Consider the following 18675-nt stretch of genomic DNA (forward strand, 5'->3'; position numbering starts at 1 on the left):
ATGACTGTTGTCTTGCAAACGTCCCCATCTGTTGACTCATGGATCGAGGCGTGGCTGCACGATCCTTTACAGCCATGCGGATAAGATGCCTGTCATCTCGACTGCTAGTGATACGAGGCCGTTGGCGTCCAGCACGGCGTTCCGTATCACCCTCCTGAACCAACCGATTCCATATTCTGGTAACAGTCATTGGAATGCGACCAACGCGAGCAGCAATGTCGCGATACGGTAAACCGCAATCGCGATAGGCTAATCCGACCTTTACCAAAGACGGAAACGTGATGGTACGCATTTCTCCTCCTTACACAAGGAATCACAACAAAGTTTCACCAGGCAACGCCGGTCAACTGCTGTTTGTATGACAAATCGGTTGGAAACTTTCCTCATGTCAGCACGTTGTAGGTGTCGCCACCGGCGCCAGCCTTGTGTGAATGCTCTGAAAAGCTAATCATTTGCATATCACAGCATCTTCTCCCTGTCGGCTGAATTTACCGTCTGTAGCACGTCATCTTCGTGGTGTAGCAATTTTAATGCCCAGTAGTGTATATAAAAAACGCTCCCGGACGTATGTTTTACTATTATCCAGCCCCCCCGGTCCCGTAGTTCATAATATGATTTTTGCACTGGCGTGATGACACCGTCCTGTCCATTTGGACTGTCGCCGCTGCACAGTGCACCTTCCGGTGAGCAAGGCCAGGCCGTCTCACAATACTTTTGTGTACATGTTGAACTGTTCACATGACCTGTATGTTACCACACTGGGCCTACCGATCAGCGGTAGCTGCTTCAGCGCTACACAGCGGCTTTCTTAGAAATTCCTACTAGTTTTACTTAAAATGATGTAGTCACACAACAATTAGGTATCCATTCTTGCCATAAACTCTAGTAATTTTTTGTGACAGCACATTTCAAAGTCTTCTGTGTTCTTGTCGTCTGTACTATTCATCAACCGCATTTCGCCGGCCGAAGTGTCCGGGCGGTTCTAGGCGCTACAGTCTGGAACCAAGCGACCGCTACGGTCGCAGGTTCTAATCCTGCCTCGGACATGGATGTGTGATGTCCTTAGGTTAGTTAGGTTTAAGTAGTTCTAAGTTCTAGGGGACTGATGACCTCTGAAGTTAAGTCCCATAGTGCTCAGAGCCAACCGCATTTCATTTCTGTGCAAGACTACACTACAGTCACACAACAATTAGGTATCCATTCTTGCCATAAACTCTAGTAATTTTTTGTGACAGCACATTTCAAAGTCTTCTGTGTTCTTGTCGTCTGTACTATTCATCAACCGCATTTCGCCGGCCGAAGTGTCCGGGCGGACAGATATCTTCAAAATTACTTCCTAACTCTTAAATTTATATTCACCGTTACACATTTTCTCCCTCAGAAATGCTTTACGTTCTTTTCCTAATCTGCACTCTCTACATAGGCCACCGTTAGATCGTTAGATATTTTTGGCTGCAATAGCAAAACTCCCCTGCTGTTTGTGATATATCCCAGTCTAGTTCTCTCAGAATCACCTGATTTAATTCGACAGCTTTCCAGTATCCTTGCATTGGATTTGTTGATTTTCACAAGACACTTTTCCATTCCATTCAACTGATACTCAGAGCCCTTTGCCATCTCTGATAGAACTGAAATGTCGCCTACATACCGGAAAGTATTAATTTATTCATCCCGAACTAATTCCCTTTTCAAATTTCTCCTCCGTTTCCTCACTCAATCTACAAATGGAATAACAAGGCGAACAGGCTATAATCCCACCTTACCTATTTCTCAAACACTGCTTCCACTGCATGTCCTCCTACTCTAACAACTCTGTCTGATTTCTGTACAAGTTGTAGGTGACCTATTGCTCTCTCACTTTATTCGTTCTCTGCCTCATTATTTGAAATAGTTTAGTCCATATTATAATGTGAAAATGTAGGGTTAGCATTGCCACAGGTGTTCCTATAAATCCCAGAAACCCAAACTGATTCGTATCACTAAATTGATGGTTATTCACATCTGCGGGCTTCTGCCTTATGTGGACTTCGAATTATTAAAAATGGTTCAAATGGCTCTAAGCACTATGAAAATTAACATTTGAGGTCATCAGTCCCCTAGACTTAGAAATACATAAACCTAACTAACCTAAGGACACCACACACATCCATGCCCGAGGAAGGCTTCGAACCTGCTACCGAAGTCGAGTTACTACATTCTTTTTGAAGCCTGAGGGTATTTTGCCTGTCTCATGTATCTTCCCTACCACGTGAGGTACCTTGTTACAGTAGGCTTTCCGAAGGATCCCAGTCATTCTGAGGGAATTTCGTTTACTAAAGGCGTCCTGTTTGTACGGAAGTTTAACAGTGTTCTGTAAAATTCCGTATGGAGAATCTTATCTTTTTCAATTACGGATTTAGAAAGCACCGCTCGTTTGGAACTCCCTTGATATCCTAATGCATGAAGGGCAACAGGCAGATGCATATACCGAGATTTCGTGAAAGCGTCTGACACAGTGCCCCACTGCCGACTGTTGACGAACGTCCGAGGATATGGATTAGGTTCGCAGATGTAAGAGTGACTGGAATACTATGAGTGCGTAGAATACTTCTTAATAGACCCCAGACCAGACGTTGTCATCCACGGCGAGTGTTCATCAGAAACAAAAGGGTCGTCAGGCGTTCCCCAGGGAAGTGTGATAAGACACTCCTGTTATCTGTCCACATAAATGATCTAACAGACGGGGTAAGCAGCAATTTATGACCGTTTGCCGATGATGCCGTGGTGTACAGGAAAGAACCGTCATTGAGTGACTGTAGGAGGATACAGTGTGACATATAAAGAATTTATAGTGGGTATAATGAATGACAGCTTGCCCTAAATAGAACAAAATTAGCGAGGATGGGTATGAAAATGATCCTGTAACGTTGGACTATCGTTTTAGTGGTGTGGTGCTTCACACAGTCACATCATTTAAATACCTAGGCGTAACGCTGAAAAGCGATATGAAATGGAAGGAGCACATCAGGCCTATAGTAGGGAAGGCGAATAGCCAACTTCTTTTTATTGGCAGAGATTTGGAGAAGTAAAGCTCATCTGTAAATGAGATGGCATAAAGAACACTAGTGCGACCCATTCGTGAGTGCTGCGCGCTGTTTGGGATCCCCACCATGTCCGATTAAAGGAAGATATCCAAGAACTTCCGAAGCGTGCTGATAGATTTGTTACCAGTTGGTTCGATCAGCGCGCAAGTATTATGTACCTGCTTCGTGAACTCTAAGTGGGGATCCTTGGGGGAAGGAGAACGTTCTTATTGCGAGGCACTATTTCGGAAATTTAGAAAACCGACATTTGAGACCGACTTCAAATCGATTCTACTGCCATCAATGTACACGTAAAGTAAAAACCAAGAAAAAAGTGGATCTACGAGTGTTGGGACTTTAATAGTGAGAACTTTTTATTTACAGCTCGTACAAAATATACATGTTTAAAAGTTTACCGACCTTCAAAGTAGTCACCAGCATTGTGTATAAACCGTTGACAGTGATGTGGAAGTCGTAGGTTACCTTAGCAGAGCCAGTTGTGTTGACATATCGAGCGGCGCGGTCCATTGCCCGACGAATTTGTAGCAGTTCTGAAGCGTATGCCGTGAAGTGTTTCCTTCAGTTTAGAAATCGAGTTGAACTCAAAAGGGCTGAAGTCAGAGGAGTGCAGTTCTTAGCAGCCCCATCAGTCAAACAAATCAGTAACAGCTTGCACTGTACGTGCTTGAGCACTGTCCTATAAAATGATGGTCAGGTCCAGCAGAAAGTGTCATCACTTCTGGCTCTGTGCTATTCATATTTGGAATACAGCCTACAACCAGCTTAGAGAGAGAAGTGATGATGCTTTCTGCTGGACCTGACCATCATTTTGCAGGACAGTGCTCAAGTATGTACAGCGCAAGCTGTTACTGATTTGTTTGACTGATGGGGTTGCTAAGTGCTATACCACCTATTACACTCCCCTGACTTAAGCACTTGTGAGTTCAATTTCATTTATAAACTGAAGGAAATACTTGACGGCATTCGCTTCAGAACTGCTATAAATTCGTCGGGCAATAGAACGTCCCGCTCGAACTGTCAACACAACTGGCTCTGCTAAGGGTATCCTACGAGTTCCACATCGCTGGCAACGGGCTATATACAATGCGGGTGAGTACTCTGAAGGTCAGTAAAACTTTTAAACACGTATCTATTTTGTACGAGCTGGAAATAAATAGTTGCCACTATTAAAGTCCCAACCCTCGTAGAACTCGAAAGGAGGCTTATAGAATGTCGCTTCTCCTTACCTCTGTTTACGAGTAGAACACGGAAGTAAATGTCTAACAGTGCTACGTGATACCCTGCACCATTCACCACACAATGGCTTCCGGAATATTTATGTACATGTAGATACAGATTTACTTCCTTTCCCGTTCTCTAATATGGTTTAGGGACTGCGGTGAAGAATTTATCCACTAGTGACGAAATTTTTGTTTCTCCAGGGAGACTGCTCTTGAGGTGCTGGACCACGAACCGGAGGGCGCGTTCATGGTGCGCGAGAGCACCAGCAAGCCCGGCTGCTACGCGCTGTCGCTGCGCGTCCCCAGGGACTTCCAGCCGTCCGGCATCGCGCACTACCTCATCCTGCGCACCGCCAAGGGGTACAAGATCAAGGTGGGTCAACAGTCACTCATTGACACCGTACTCTCATCCTCGTGTGTTGTGAGGGAATTACACTAGCGTCTGTGAAAGCTGCCATACCCAGAGAGAGTGTAATAATTAGTCGTAACTGAGAAGTCGTACTGAAGAGTGCTGAAAACTAAGTTGACTGATAAGATAAAGAACGAAAAGGTCTTTTTAGAATCGGTGAGGGAATGTATGTGTGGAAAACACTGAGTAGAGCGAGGGGCAGGATGGTAGGACCTGTCTTAAAAAGTCAGGTAATAGCTCCCACGGTATTAGAGCTAGTAGTAGAGGGGAAAAAGACATAGGGGTGGACAGAGAATGGACTGTATCCAACAAATAACTGAGGAAGTTGGACGTAAGTGAAAGTCTGAGATAAAGAGCTTGACGTAGAAGTGGTATCCTGGCGGGCCTCATCGAACGACTCAGAAAACTAATGATGTAAATACAAAAAGAGACATCTATTGCGAACGGGAAGGGCCAGAAAAAATGGTGCAAGGTGGCATTCGGGATGGTACCTGGATAAATTGCGTCACATTATTTCCAGCGACAGGTACAGTAGACGTATGATGCCTGGTGATGGTGATACAAGTGTTTGCAGATGGCCAGGTACCGATGCATGTGTCACGCATGCAGTTTCACAGCTTCAGCAGGGAAGTAGGTCAGCATATTTTGCGCCCATTTCATATTCGCATATCGAACTCCTCTCCGCCTTCAGGGGTAATTTGAAGGTGGCATACTATTCGGAAAGGGTCGTCCAAGCTTTTGTGAAGCCCCCCAGTCAACATTTCGGCAGACGTTTGGGTTTTCAAGACGATAGTGCACGATTACATCGCGCCCACCTGGTGAACATCTTTTTGCAAGAGTCAGGAACGAACGAATGGCCTGCGAGTGTCTGGCAAATGTGTTTGACCACGGTTAGGAACAGTTGAAACTACGAGTAGATCGCAGTAGGTGTCGTCGTCACAGACTGGCCCTGTCGAAGAGTGTGACGGACTAAAACAGCACCATATTCATTAACGTATGGCATATAATCGAATATACATCGGCATTTACTCTCAAATTTCCAACTCCTGAGGATATACAGGGTGTGTAAAATAAAAGGGGCACAGAAAATTATGTATGCTATGGCACTGACCCTTGTTAATGAATAGGAGAACCGTCGATGAAAGAAAATGCTCGAAATCGTTATTGCAGTGCACAAATCCGTTGCTGTCCCATATCTGCAGCTGGTGCATTTCCCAAATGCTCCGTCCCATGTACTTTTTGTGTCATTACGTTTGAGTAACGGGAGTAGATGTGTTTATGACCAGTTGTATGAAACAAAAATTGGAAATCCGATAAAACAGTGCATGTCTGTTGTCAAATGCTATATGATATACAATTCGTCAAAGACGTGTGCAGAAAAGATTGTGAAATAGTTTAAAACTGCAAGTATTTTGTCGAAATCTCAGTCTTAAATGCTAAACTTAGGGCAAAACGTCGTAAAACGGACTTTGTAACAAATAAGAACCATTATGCTGATCAATGAGGGTGAGTACCTCATCTTAATCTTAACACATTGACCTTAATATGTAATAAAAATGGATGTGTGTGTGTATTTATGTATATTCAACATCCTCTCCTAAACCACTTAATCTATTTCAACCAATCTTGGTACACATATCACTAAATGTCTGGAGAGACTCTGTGGGGTTAAAACCCCCCCCCCCTCCCCACCCCCCCCACCCCCAATTAGGAGTGACGGTGGTAGTGAATAAAGTAGTTTTCCCCTACTGTGATGTACGCAGAGCACCGCGGCATCGCCTGTCCTGCTGGATTTCCAGCTGGACGGTCGTGCTCGGCAGACGTCATCACAGCCCCTGCACGTGCAACATGCTTTCACGTTATAGAAAGTGACACGATAACATCCAACCTGGAAGAAAATTACTATAAGACCCCAAAGCACACTTAAAGCTGTGTTTGGTGGTGAGAAGGAGTGGCATTTATGTGTAACTCAGGGATGCCTGGAGGAATTTCAACCAAATTTGGTATCAAAGAATACTAATTTTTAGGTTTCCGTACCGCTGGCGGTAAAAGCGGGACTGCCATAGTATTGCTTTGTTGATCGTCTGTCTTTCCGTCTGTCTACCCCCTTTCTCAGAGAGAGGAGGATGTGTAAAGTTGAATTTATATCAAATACAGTCGAGGTACAACCATTTATGTCACATATTTTCACACTCGCAAACTCACTCATCAAAACCTACAGACGAACTACACGTGGTCCCGGCGGAGGTCAGAGTCCTCCCTCGGACATGGGTGGGCTTGTTTGTCCTTAGGATAATTCAGGTTAAGTAGTGTGTAAGCTTAGGGACTGATGAACTTAGCAGTTAAGTCCCATAAGATTTTACACACATTTGAACACTTTTTGAACTATACAGGGTGAAGCGAAACTCCGCACTGGGCTTCGCAGCGCAACTCCTCACATGCTAGCGATAAAAGATCTCTCACAAAATTTCGTCCGGCGAGTACATCGGGCCGAAAAATGAAGTTAAAGCTTGGCAATCTGGCAACGCAATAACCACATGTATGGTAACTACGTGAGTCAGCACACAACCTTCGTGCTGTAGAGTTGGTGGAGTTGATAGAGTTTTGGGTTAGCATGCAGCAGGTCGATGATTCGATCGGGTCGATGATTCGATCCTGGGTAGAGGCCTGTTTTTTTGTTAAATGTGGTGCAGGTGGCCCGGTATCTGGCATCTTAATCGCCAACAGAGATTGCAGTGAGTCCTCTAGAAAACACTTGCACCACATACTACAATCGTAGAAATGGAAAATTGGTCAGCTTTGAAAGAAGCCCTTTTCATGTCATGTAATTTCACAATTGCCCCATACACTAGATGTGAAATCTGTTTTCTTTGTAACCTCCTCCAATGGTCCCAGAGACCAGTAGAATCTATTATTCTTGCCTCGTTCAGGTCCATACATTTCGTTAGGCCCTTCCGTTGCCATTAGGACTACCCAGGTGCTTTGCGAATAATGTCCAAACTCGGTTACTATTTCTATTTGTTATGCCTTTCAAGACTAAGTCTGGTTGCCGCATGCTATTTAGCACGTATTTCAATGCATTATTATTATTGTTATTATTATTATTATTCTATCTATGAAATTGTGGAAACATCACGTCTATTATTACCTTTAGGGACACAGTGTAATTCAAAACAGAACAGTTCACAATTTGCGATGTCGGTATGAATCTGTCAATGGGGTAATGCGCATTACATGGAACAGGAGCATTTTTATCATCTCAAAATTGTTATTGTTTTTGTAGCTATTCTGTCCTATGACAGGTCATTTGCTTCAACTGTCTATTTCTTATTTGTCTAACCATGTATTTGTTACGTTCAGAGCTACAAAATATTGTAAATTTAGGATACATGTGACGTAAGAAATGGCGTATACTACAGTATGAAATGTCAGAATGAAATTAGCAAATTAAAAAAAAAGTGCCGCAATGCAGGATCGAACCCACGCCCTCCTGCATGCTAACCCAAAACTCTATCCTCTGCACCAACTGTGTAGCATAGTTTACATGTGCTGACAAAGGTAATTTTGCGAGAGACACTTTTTTTAACGTTGGCGTGTGAGGGGTCGCGCTGCGAAGCCCGAGTGTGCGAATTTTACTTCACCCTGTATACATAATTAAGTTTGTCAGAACCTAAGTTCATGAGACCTAAATAAAAAGTTAAACATATGCAAATATTCATTGAAAAGAGGGTAAACACATCAAAAAGAGCCGGCCGGTGTGGCCGTGCGGTTCTAGGCGCTTCAGTGTGGAACCGCGTGACCCCTACGGTCGCAGGTTCGAATCCTGCCTCGGGCATGGATGTGTGTGATGTCCTTAGGTTAGTTAGGTTTAAGTAGCTCTAAGTTCTAGGGGACTGATGACCGCAGATGTTAAGTCCCATAGTGCTCAGAGCCATTTCAACCATTTTGAATATCAAGAAGATATCTACAGAAGGCATATAAGCTGTCCGACAGTTGGATGTGGATAACTGCGAAAACTATTGGTCTCGGTATTGACTGTTGTCGGTCAGCGTCATAGGGGGCGCCCTTTAGCTCCCCTGCAGTTAGCAATTTCACGTCCACAGAAGGACTGGTGACCAGCCACTTCAATTCACTGCTCTGACCCAACTGAGAGAGGGGGAGAAAGCATAGCGGGTATCTGCAGAGCATGGACGTACGACGAGCGTTCAATAAGTAATGCAACTCATTTTTTTTCTGAAACAAGGTTGTTTTTATTTACGATTATAATACACCTTTTATCCCACTCCTTTGGTACAAAACCCTAATTTTCAACATAATCTCCGTTCAGTACGATAGCCTTACGCCGTCTTATTTGGAGAGCCTCTGTGCCCGCATGGAACCACTGGACTGGTCGAAGTCGAAGCTAACATCGAAGTGCATCAGTAACCTCCCCATCACCCACGCACTGATTCCCGCCGAGTGCATCCTTCGCAGATGGAAGTCGGAGGGTGCGAAATCGGGGCTGTACGTTGGATGAAGAAGAACAGTCCCATGAAGTTTTGTGAGTTCCATTCGGGTGCGCAAACACATGTGAGGGCATGCATTGTCACGGAGAAGGAGAAGTTCGTTCGCACTTTTGTGGTGATGAACACAATAAAATCGTTTCTTTAACTTACTGAGGGGATCAACATAAGTGGTGTGGTGCCACTTCATGGATTGCCGTTTCATCGCCTGTGATGACGTTCGACAAAAATTGTCTTAATCAGCTTCGTAACGCGCAACCAATTCCGTCATAGCGCTTTATGTTCTTTGGTTGGTTCAAATGGCTCTGAGCACTATGGGACTTCTGTGGTGATTAGTCCCCTAGAACTTAGAACTAGTTAAACCTAACTAACCTAAGGACATCACAAACATCTATGCCCGAGGCAGGATTCGAACCTGCGACCGTAGCGGTCTTGCGGTTCCAGACTGCAGCGCCTTTAACCGCACGGCCACTGCGGCCGGCTATGTTCTTTCATAAGGGGGAAAGTAACCTAACGGGTACACGCCTTTGAGTACGCCAAATGACGGACCAATGTCTTAGCAGTACCAACAAGACGTCCAGTTGAGCAGCGTGGTGTTTGATTGTTCCATGCTAGGTCCACTACTGTTTCTTGTGTATGTTAATGACCTGTCATCTGTTACATTACCAGATGCCAAGTTTGTCTTATTTATAGATGATACAAACATTGGAATAACTAGTAAATCAAATATAAATTTAGAAAGGGCAACTAATCAAATTTTTACTGACATTAATAAGTGGTTAATAGCCAATTCACCGACAGTAAACTTTGAAAAAACCCACTATATGCAGTTTAGAACTCCCAAGAGATTTCCTTCTGGTGTGTGTATAAAATATGATGACATGGAAATAGAAGAAGTTGAGAGTGTAAAATTCTTGGGATTACAACTTGATAATAAATTCAGTTGGGAGCAATATACTAACGAACTGCTAAAGCGCTTAAACAAGTCTGTGTTTGCAATGCGAATGATATCAGGCATAGGAGATACAAATATAAAGAAACTGGCATATTTTGCTTATTTTCACACCATTATGTCATATGGTATCATATTTTGGGGTAACTCCACATACAGAGAAAAAATTTTTAGAGTACAGAAGCGTATAATAAGAGTAATGAGCAGTGTAAATCCTAGAACATCATGTCAAAACCTATTCAAAGAATTGGGCATATTAACCACAGTTTCTCAGTATATTTATTCCTTAATGAAGTTTGTTGTAAATAATACATCTCCTTTTCCAACTAACTGCTTAGTACACAGTCTCAATACTAGGAATAAGAACAATGTACATACAGATTTAAAATCACTTACTCTTGCGCAGAAAGGAGTCCAGTATTCAGCAACGCATATTTTCAATAAGTTATCAGCAACCATTAAGAGTTTAGTTTCAGACAAGGCACAATTTAAACATAATTTAAAAGAATTTTTGGTGGCCAACTCCTTCTATTCCATCCATGAGTTTCTCAACAAGTGCAGTAGACCATTTTAATGAAAATTTATTATACTTTAATTTTTGACAATACTTGGTTGTAACAGCCAAGTAACTACCTACTCTGTGAATGATGGATGTATGGAAAGCAGATGTAAGTCATAAGTCTGTAAACAGTGGAAGATTAATTTTAAATCTTGTACATAATCTGACTGTTCTTAACTGAGGATCACTGAAATCAATAATTTACTTTAATTTTTGACAATACTTTGTTGTAATAGTCAAGAAACCAGCAAATATCTGAATGATGGATTTAATGAAAGCAGATGTAAGTATTAAACCTGTAAATATTAGAAGTTTAAATTTAACGCATGTACATAATTTTACTGTTTATTGACTGAGTATCATTAAAATTAATGAAACTCAAGTTTTTCTTATTACATTTTTGTAATGTGTTTATCTGACATGTTACACGCCCAGGAGGATTCCCTCTTTTATGAGTCTATGGAATCAGTAATTAATCTAATATAACCAGCTCGAATGAAAATGTCCGCACGTTCCAACATCGCAGGAATCACAGCTGTGTGCGGACGGCTGGCACACTGGAGATCGGACATGTTTGCGCTACCTTGTTGCGCTAAAGACACATGCCTCGCCCAATGACTCACCGTGCTTTCGTTCATTGCCACATCTCCGTAGATATTCTGCAAACGTCCATCAGTATCTGAGATTCAATGGTTTTGAACCAGAAGAAACTCAATGACAGCTCTCTGCTTGGAACGCAACTACCGTTACGTCCGCCATTTCTAAGGCTACGTATTGCGACGCCACCATTAGGAATTTCATGAAACTCAAGCGGATCAATTGTGAATGCCTCTGCAAAACACTGCACTCGATGCAAAGAACTAGGGCTAGTCTTCACCGAATGTCCATGATACACATAAGTTTTTATCATACGATGTACGTCCTCGCTTTATACACTACTGGCCATTAAAATTGCTACACCATGAAGATGAAGTGCTACAGATGCGAAATTTAACCGACAAGAAAAGATGCTGTGATATGCAAATTATTAGCTTTTCAGAGCATTCACACAAGGTTGGTGCCGGTAGCGACACCTACAACGTGCTGACATGAGGAAAGTTTCCAACCGATTTGTCATACACAAACAGCAGTTGATCGGCGTTGCCTGGTGAAACGTCGTTGTGATGCCTCGTGTAAGGAGGAGAAATGCGTACCATCACGTTTCCGACTTTGGTATAAGTCGAATTGCAGCCTATCGCGATTGCGGTTTATCGTATCGCGACAGTGCTGCTAGCGTTGGTCGAGATCCAATGACTGTTAGCAGAATATGGAATCGGTGGGTTCAGGAGGGTAGTACGGAACACTGTACTGGATCCCAACGGGCTCGTATCACTTGCAGTCGAGATGACAGGCATCTTATCCGCATGACTGTCACGGATCGTGCAGCCACGTCTCGATCCCTGAGTCAACAGATGGGGACGTTTGCAAGACAACAACCATCTGCACGAACAGATCGACGACGTTTGCAGCAGCATGGACTATCAGCTCGGAGACCATGGCTGCGGTTACCCTTGACGCTGCATCACAGGAGCGCCTGCGATGGTGTACTCAACGACGAACCTGGGTGCATGAATGGCAAAAGTCATGTTTTTGGATGAATCCAGGTTCTGTTTACAGCATCATGACGGTCGCATCCGAGTTTGGCGACACCGCGGTGAACGCACATTGGAAGCGTGTATTCGTCATCGCCATACTGGCGTATCACCAGGCGTGATAGTATGGGGTGCCACTGGTTACATGTCGTGGATACCTCTTGTTCGCCTTGACTGGACTTTGAACAGTGGACGTTACATTTCGGATGTGTTACGACCCGTGGTTCTACCATTCATTCAATCCCTGCGAAACCCTACATTTGAGCAGCATAATGGCCGACCGCATGTTGCAGGTCCTGTACTGCCCTTTCTGGATACAGAAAATGTTCGACTGCTGCCGTGGCCAGCACATTCTCCAGATCTCTCACCAATTGGAAACGTCTGGTCAATGGTGGCCGAGCAACTGGCTCGTCACAATACGCCAGTCGTTGATCATGAACTGTGGTATCGTGTTGAAGCTGCATGGGCAGCTGTACCTGTACACGCCATCCAAGTTCTGTTTGACTCAATGCCCAGGCGTATCAAGGCCGTTATTACGGCCAGAGGTTGTTTGTCTTGGGTACTGATTTCTCAGGATCTATGCACACAAATTGCGTGAAAATGTAATCACATATCAATTCTAGTATCATATATTTGTCCAATGAATACCCGTTTATCATCTGCATTTCTTCTTGCTGTAGCTATTTTAATGGCCAGTAGTGTATGTAAGGACCAACCTGTAAGTTGTGTCGCTGTTGTTTTGCAGGGCTTCACGAAGGAGTTCTCGAGCCTGGCGTCGCTGATCACGCACCACTCGGTGATGCCCGAGCTGCTCCCCGTGCCGCTGGCCCTCAGCAGGTACCGCCCCGCGCTGGGCAAGTCCGACTCGAGCCGAGACTTCTCGGACGGCGACTGCGACCGCGACTACAACACGCTGGCCGACCTGCGGCAGATGCTGGCCGAGCTCAAGATGTAGCCGCCGTGGCTGCTTCGGAGCATCTGTTCCACGTCCGTTACGACGCAGTTCTCTTCATATCCGCTTGTGTCCGACAGCCAAAATCGCTAATATACCACGAGCTCTACCAGCTCTGGAAACCGAGAAGGAAAGAAAGATTTTTCAGGACGTAATCTTGAAGGTGTGAGGCTCTACAACTGCACTCTATTGTTTTGCTGTGTCGTTTTACGAAAATATAGCAACGTTTGACGATGGACGTCGGCTCTACAGATGTGTAACTTAATTTATTTGACGTTGCAAAGACCATCTGATCAGAATTATCCTGAAACGTCCTATCAGGAACAGTACCCCTTCGTTTGACATTTTACGACGAGTATCATCCTAGCCCTTCAGCTCAACTATCTATGCAAGCAGACTTCGCACCACACTTCTAAATCTTTTAGGAACATTATGCCGTATAAACTAACGTAAGTCCAAACTAGTTACAAAAAAAAGGACTGAAATTTTTGTTTAAATTATTTGTTGTTTTTGTGGCTAACTCTCGTAAATGCTGAAGTTGAGACGCATAGCTTCCTTCCTTTGGCACTCTGTGTACCGTGTGGGACGACACTAACCCCAGCACTCTGGATACAGATGTCTGCCTGCAGATATTTGTTAGGATACGTAAGCTTACTGTAGACATTGCGCCATAGGGACCCGACTACCTTCCGTGTTACCAGGAATTAAAAGAAAAGTATCTGTACTGTTTGAAGCTCCATGATGTATCAAATTCTAGGATGGCATGAATTCATATGAATAAGGAACTCGTGTACTTTGCTCAATCAGCGGAGATTACGTGTCATATGCATAGCGGAGAAATGTACTATTCCTACGCATTTTCGTTCCAAGACTGAATTCCCCATCACTGGTTGGTATCGAACACGAACCGAAGGTTGTGAGCAGTCTCGTGTGCTGTCATCAGCGTTATCAGAGCAACTGACACAAATTGTATCTCGCAAGCCTCTTGAATCTGCATGAACAACGGTCTGAGTGGTTAAGTTCAATGGTTACTAACTCGAAAACGGCGCAGCGTATAGAAATTTTTCATAACAATCGTTTTTCAGCACAACATGTCTTTCAAATCCCTTACAACCTTTTCAGACTGTTTCTAACTACCCTGTATGACAGCATCTCCCGCGAGGGGCTGCGTTGATCTTCCGAAGTTATACGCTAGATAGCATTTTAATGCGGCACGGTAAATAGCACTGTGAGATGTCTCCCTCTCTTCAGACAGATTTAGCAGATAAATTGTTTCACGCAAATTTCCGATAAGCTAATATTTTACTGTGGAGGGGTGTCAGCGCTAAGATTCATCGAAGACATTAATTACGTCAATCAAAAAGCGACTGAATGTTTGCAATTGAGTGGACAGTAACATTAAGATAGCAGACACGAAACTGTGTAGGCAAAGACTTGTATTCTTTAATAGCTGTGAATTCTACCTTATACATACTTTAGGGCTTGCCATATGTACATCTGCATAGTATATAGCTGTGGCCCGAATGACTGGATGACGAAGTGGCGAAACGCCGGAATAGTACGCAGGAGGACGACAGTTCAAATCCTCGTCCGGCCTCCTAGATGAAGGTTTTTCTCGGTTTCCTCTAAATTGCCAAAGATATTTTCCAAGCCTCCTTGCTGTTTCCCTTCCTTTGATTCTAATGATCCTCATGTTACCGGGACGATAGACCCTATTCGTCTTTCCTTTCTTCTTACAGACTCAGGACTCGTTGAAGTATATCTGAAACGTGTGCCTGGAAGGATAGTGGGGGAAAATTTTAAGTTCTTGATATACACAGCGCATTTCATATCTTACTGCTTCTCTGGCAAAGACAATTTATTTATTCGGATGGCTAGGGTCCCCCGTCGGGCAGACCGTTCGCCGGGTGCCGGTCTTTCAATTTGACGCCACTTCGGCGACCTGCAGTCGATGAGGATGAGGACAGCACAACACAGAGTCCCTGGGTTGAGAGAATTCCCCGACCCAGCCGGGAATCGAACCCGAACAAACAGAATAATACGTTGGGAAACGTTAAACCTGGTAGTCGACAATCCTATTGACACTGATTTCGCTAATTCCTCCAATTCCTTGCTTCCCATAGTGCTGTCATAAAAGCCAGGGGTCTGCCTCTCCTGGTCGAGCTAAATAGCTGTTCCTCCTTCGAAACACAAAACTGTTCTCCGTTCTTTTCTTCAGATCATCCCAGGAAAGGATTTACAGTATTTATATGCAGTAAGGACCTCCTACCTGTATTATCAACTGGCACAGAGCATTGTTCACCACTCATTCCGTATGACTTGCTCCACTGCAAGCTTTCTCCGATGCCGTCACGCTTTAGAGCAGAGCCAGTATGTGCGCAATTTACAGCTGAAACTTCTCGCGTAGTATTCCTGCTACTTCCCCCAGTGAAATGCCATTTCTATTAACGTACGAACGCGCTGCGTGGTTCAGAAATGCGGGTGACGTTACATCCTGTGTTACAGGATTCTCTTTCAAGTGTTTCTTTGGACCTCGACAAGAGAAACCCAGTACTAGTTCTCTGCAATCGTGCTTGCAATGTGCAGTTCAAATCTGATTCATTTCGCAAAGAAATGTTACTTTACGCAATGCTCTTCAGCTAGCACCACCACTGTCCTTAGAAACCAGCCACCTCTTACCAGCTTTCACCCCATGAGCTAGTTTCAATATCATTGTTGTTGTTTACAAATTGAATGTAGTTCAGCATACTTCTGATCAGAATGAAAAATCATCTTTTTTTTTTCTTTTTTTTTTAACCAGAAGGTAGAACAATTTAAACAGATACCTGATTAACAGGTGGTTTGAAAAGTGTATCTTCCTTCGACAATGTTTGTTGCACTTTCAAAACAAACTAACATTGCAAAAAGAAAAACACTATAGGAGGATCCATTAAATGAGGTCTACGGGATAACCGTATTCAGGGAAGAAAACTTAACTTACGTGGACAACTTCGTATGTCAGTTCGTAAATCAACAAGCACAGTAACTCTATAAGCGCAGCGCTCTTTCCATCAGTAAACAATGTCTGTTGTTTGCAAGAAACCATCATATTGCCACCCGGGCGTAGACGGAGTCGTGTACTGTTACCATCGTGTTTGAATGTAATATGATGTGATTATATGTATTCGAAAATAATGTGATAATTTGATGTAATCGTGTGTGAAATTTTTCGCGTTTGTCGTATGACAGGGTACCCCCATTTACTTCCCATTCCCATGTTTTCTTAAAATCCACGAAAATAACTCATGTGTATTCAGTGTTACTTCTTCCATGCCGAAAACTGGCACACACAAACAACCCCAAGCTGATAATATCTGTGTATTTGTTGTTGTGAAACCGTAACTGTACAATATTGTGTCATATGTAATGATTGTCGTTCTTAACAAATATTAGCATGTAAGATTAATGTGCGATTAATGTATCAGCCAGTATTAACAATCACTTCCAGTTGACATAATCAGTGTGCTCTTACCATTTGTAATAAGGTTTCGTGTTTTCCTCCTGGAGTTTATGTGGTTAATGTGTTCATACGTTTAAAAGAACTCTTGAACGACATCTTAAAGAAAACAATGTTACAAAAGGAAACTCAGATTGTCAGTACGTTTGCTTTGCTAATGTTCGTATAACTTCTTCGCCCTGACTTGCAAGCATGTCACAAGTACTTCAGCAGGTGCTTTTAAACAAATCGGCATAGTTTACTGCAATCGCTATTGCTTAAATTACTAAAAATTGGATATAGCGCGCAGAACATAATATATGTAACAAAATTATTGCGTCTCGTAACGTACTGCTTCGGATTTTTATTTGCAACAGTCGTGTTTTATCGCCTTCTTCAGAGTGGAAGATAACGAGAAGAGTATACAAAATTCGGTCGTCTAGATAAATAGATCGGCGATGTACAAAGTACTTCACAGGTAGTGATTACCAAATGTGCCGGAAGAAACGGTTCATGGAACGCGTTACAAAAATACGGAAATATTCGCGCAAGAAAGTATATAGATATATTTTATTTATTTCGGAGTCGAACAGATAGCTCTAGAATTTATAGCCCAAGATCGACAAACAGGTGAACGAAATTATTTAACTTTTGTATATGACATGATACTGTTTGTTTAAACTTGTAAAATGTTTGTAGCATTGTTTAACAGATGTAATAAACGTATGTTTTTGTGGACATGTGCGTACTTTCTTTTCTACCAAACTAACCATTTCCAAACTAGAAATATAAAACATATACGAAAATATGTAAATTATTGAAAGCATTTTCATTACTGAAGTTTACAAAATGGAAAAACCAATGATACAAAGTGTTTTTAAACTACAGGTCCATCATCACTATCACTATGTAGGAGTTGCTATGACGTTCACCCTATTAGTTCCCCGGTAGTTTGTTTTGCAACGAGAGTACGGTAGACACGGTCTTCGCAACATTCTCAGAGTGGCACCATTGCACCAGTGTGGGTCTTTGCCGTCTTTTATTACTTTATTTTGTGCTAATGTACGGAGACCGCGGATTACGACGTCTTTCAGATTCAAGTACAAGTTTTCTGCGTAATCGGATCTAAGCTAGACCTTTGAACTTGCCCAACGTCACATACTGTGATATATTTCTTTATGACGTTTTGCATATGGGGACAATTGTTTCTTAATAATATCATATCGCCATTCCCTTTCTGGTGACATTCTCGAGAAGATAGAGTCTGTCTGTAGCCGGGAGGTACACGACATATTTTTTAGATTTGTGTTGTCGAATTAGTTGTTCGGAACGTTTGACAAATAATTATGCAGTATTACTTCGCAAGGTCATTACAGCCGATATCAAAAGTGTATGTTTTCAAGTCGGAAGTGGAAGATTAAAAACACTATCAACTACTGCCCTATACTCGTGCCATACGGATCTACCGAATTTAGCTTATATTTATAAATGACTCGACTACCGAGGTGCGTGAATCTGTTGATATAAAGAAAATATGACTACTCATTAACATTAACCGATATGGATTACTCGTGCCCATGCCAATTCGCATTAGGATTCGTTTTAGACCTCTGTGGAGTTAATTTCTCTGGGAGTCTAATCCATCTTTCGAATACAAGTTTTACGTGTTGACGAAATAATCAAGATACTATTGAGGATGGAAACAGAGATAAATTTCGCTAGAGTATTATTCTGTTAAATACAAATTTTTATTGTAAATGATTGGATATTCTAACTCCTCCATAGCTACGAAGTTGATCATCTCAAAGAAATTACGAGCTCTTCCGCTAGAGTATTCCTGGCGTGTTGAGAATGATTGTTGTGACCCCTACAATTATCGTCCCTAGCTTTTC

General features: G+C 42.8%; 1 protein-coding gene across 1 annotated transcript in view; it reads left to right on the plus strand.

Annotated features, from left to right (window-relative positions):
* The window catches only part of LOC126462740 (EGFR adapter protein-like), a 92877-nt gene extending 75356 nt beyond the window's left edge, over positions 1-17521 (plus strand). Inside the window, exons 3-4 of the mRNA XM_050096096.1 lie at positions 4505-4676; positions 13102-17521. Of these exons, the coding sequence (XP_049952053.1) occupies positions 4505-4676; positions 13102-13311 (382 nt within the window). The 3' untranslated portion in view covers positions 13312-17521. The remainder of the gene's footprint in view (positions 1-4504; positions 4677-13101) is intronic.
* The last annotated feature ends 1154 nt before the right edge of the window (positions 17522-18675 follow it).

Source organism: Schistocerca serialis, chromosome 1 (genome assembly GCF_023864345.2).
Source record: "Schistocerca serialis cubense isolate TAMUIC-IGC-003099 chromosome 1, iqSchSeri2.2, whole genome shotgun sequence".
NCBI lineage: Eukaryota > Metazoa > Arthropoda > Insecta > Orthoptera > Acrididae > Schistocerca > Schistocerca serialis.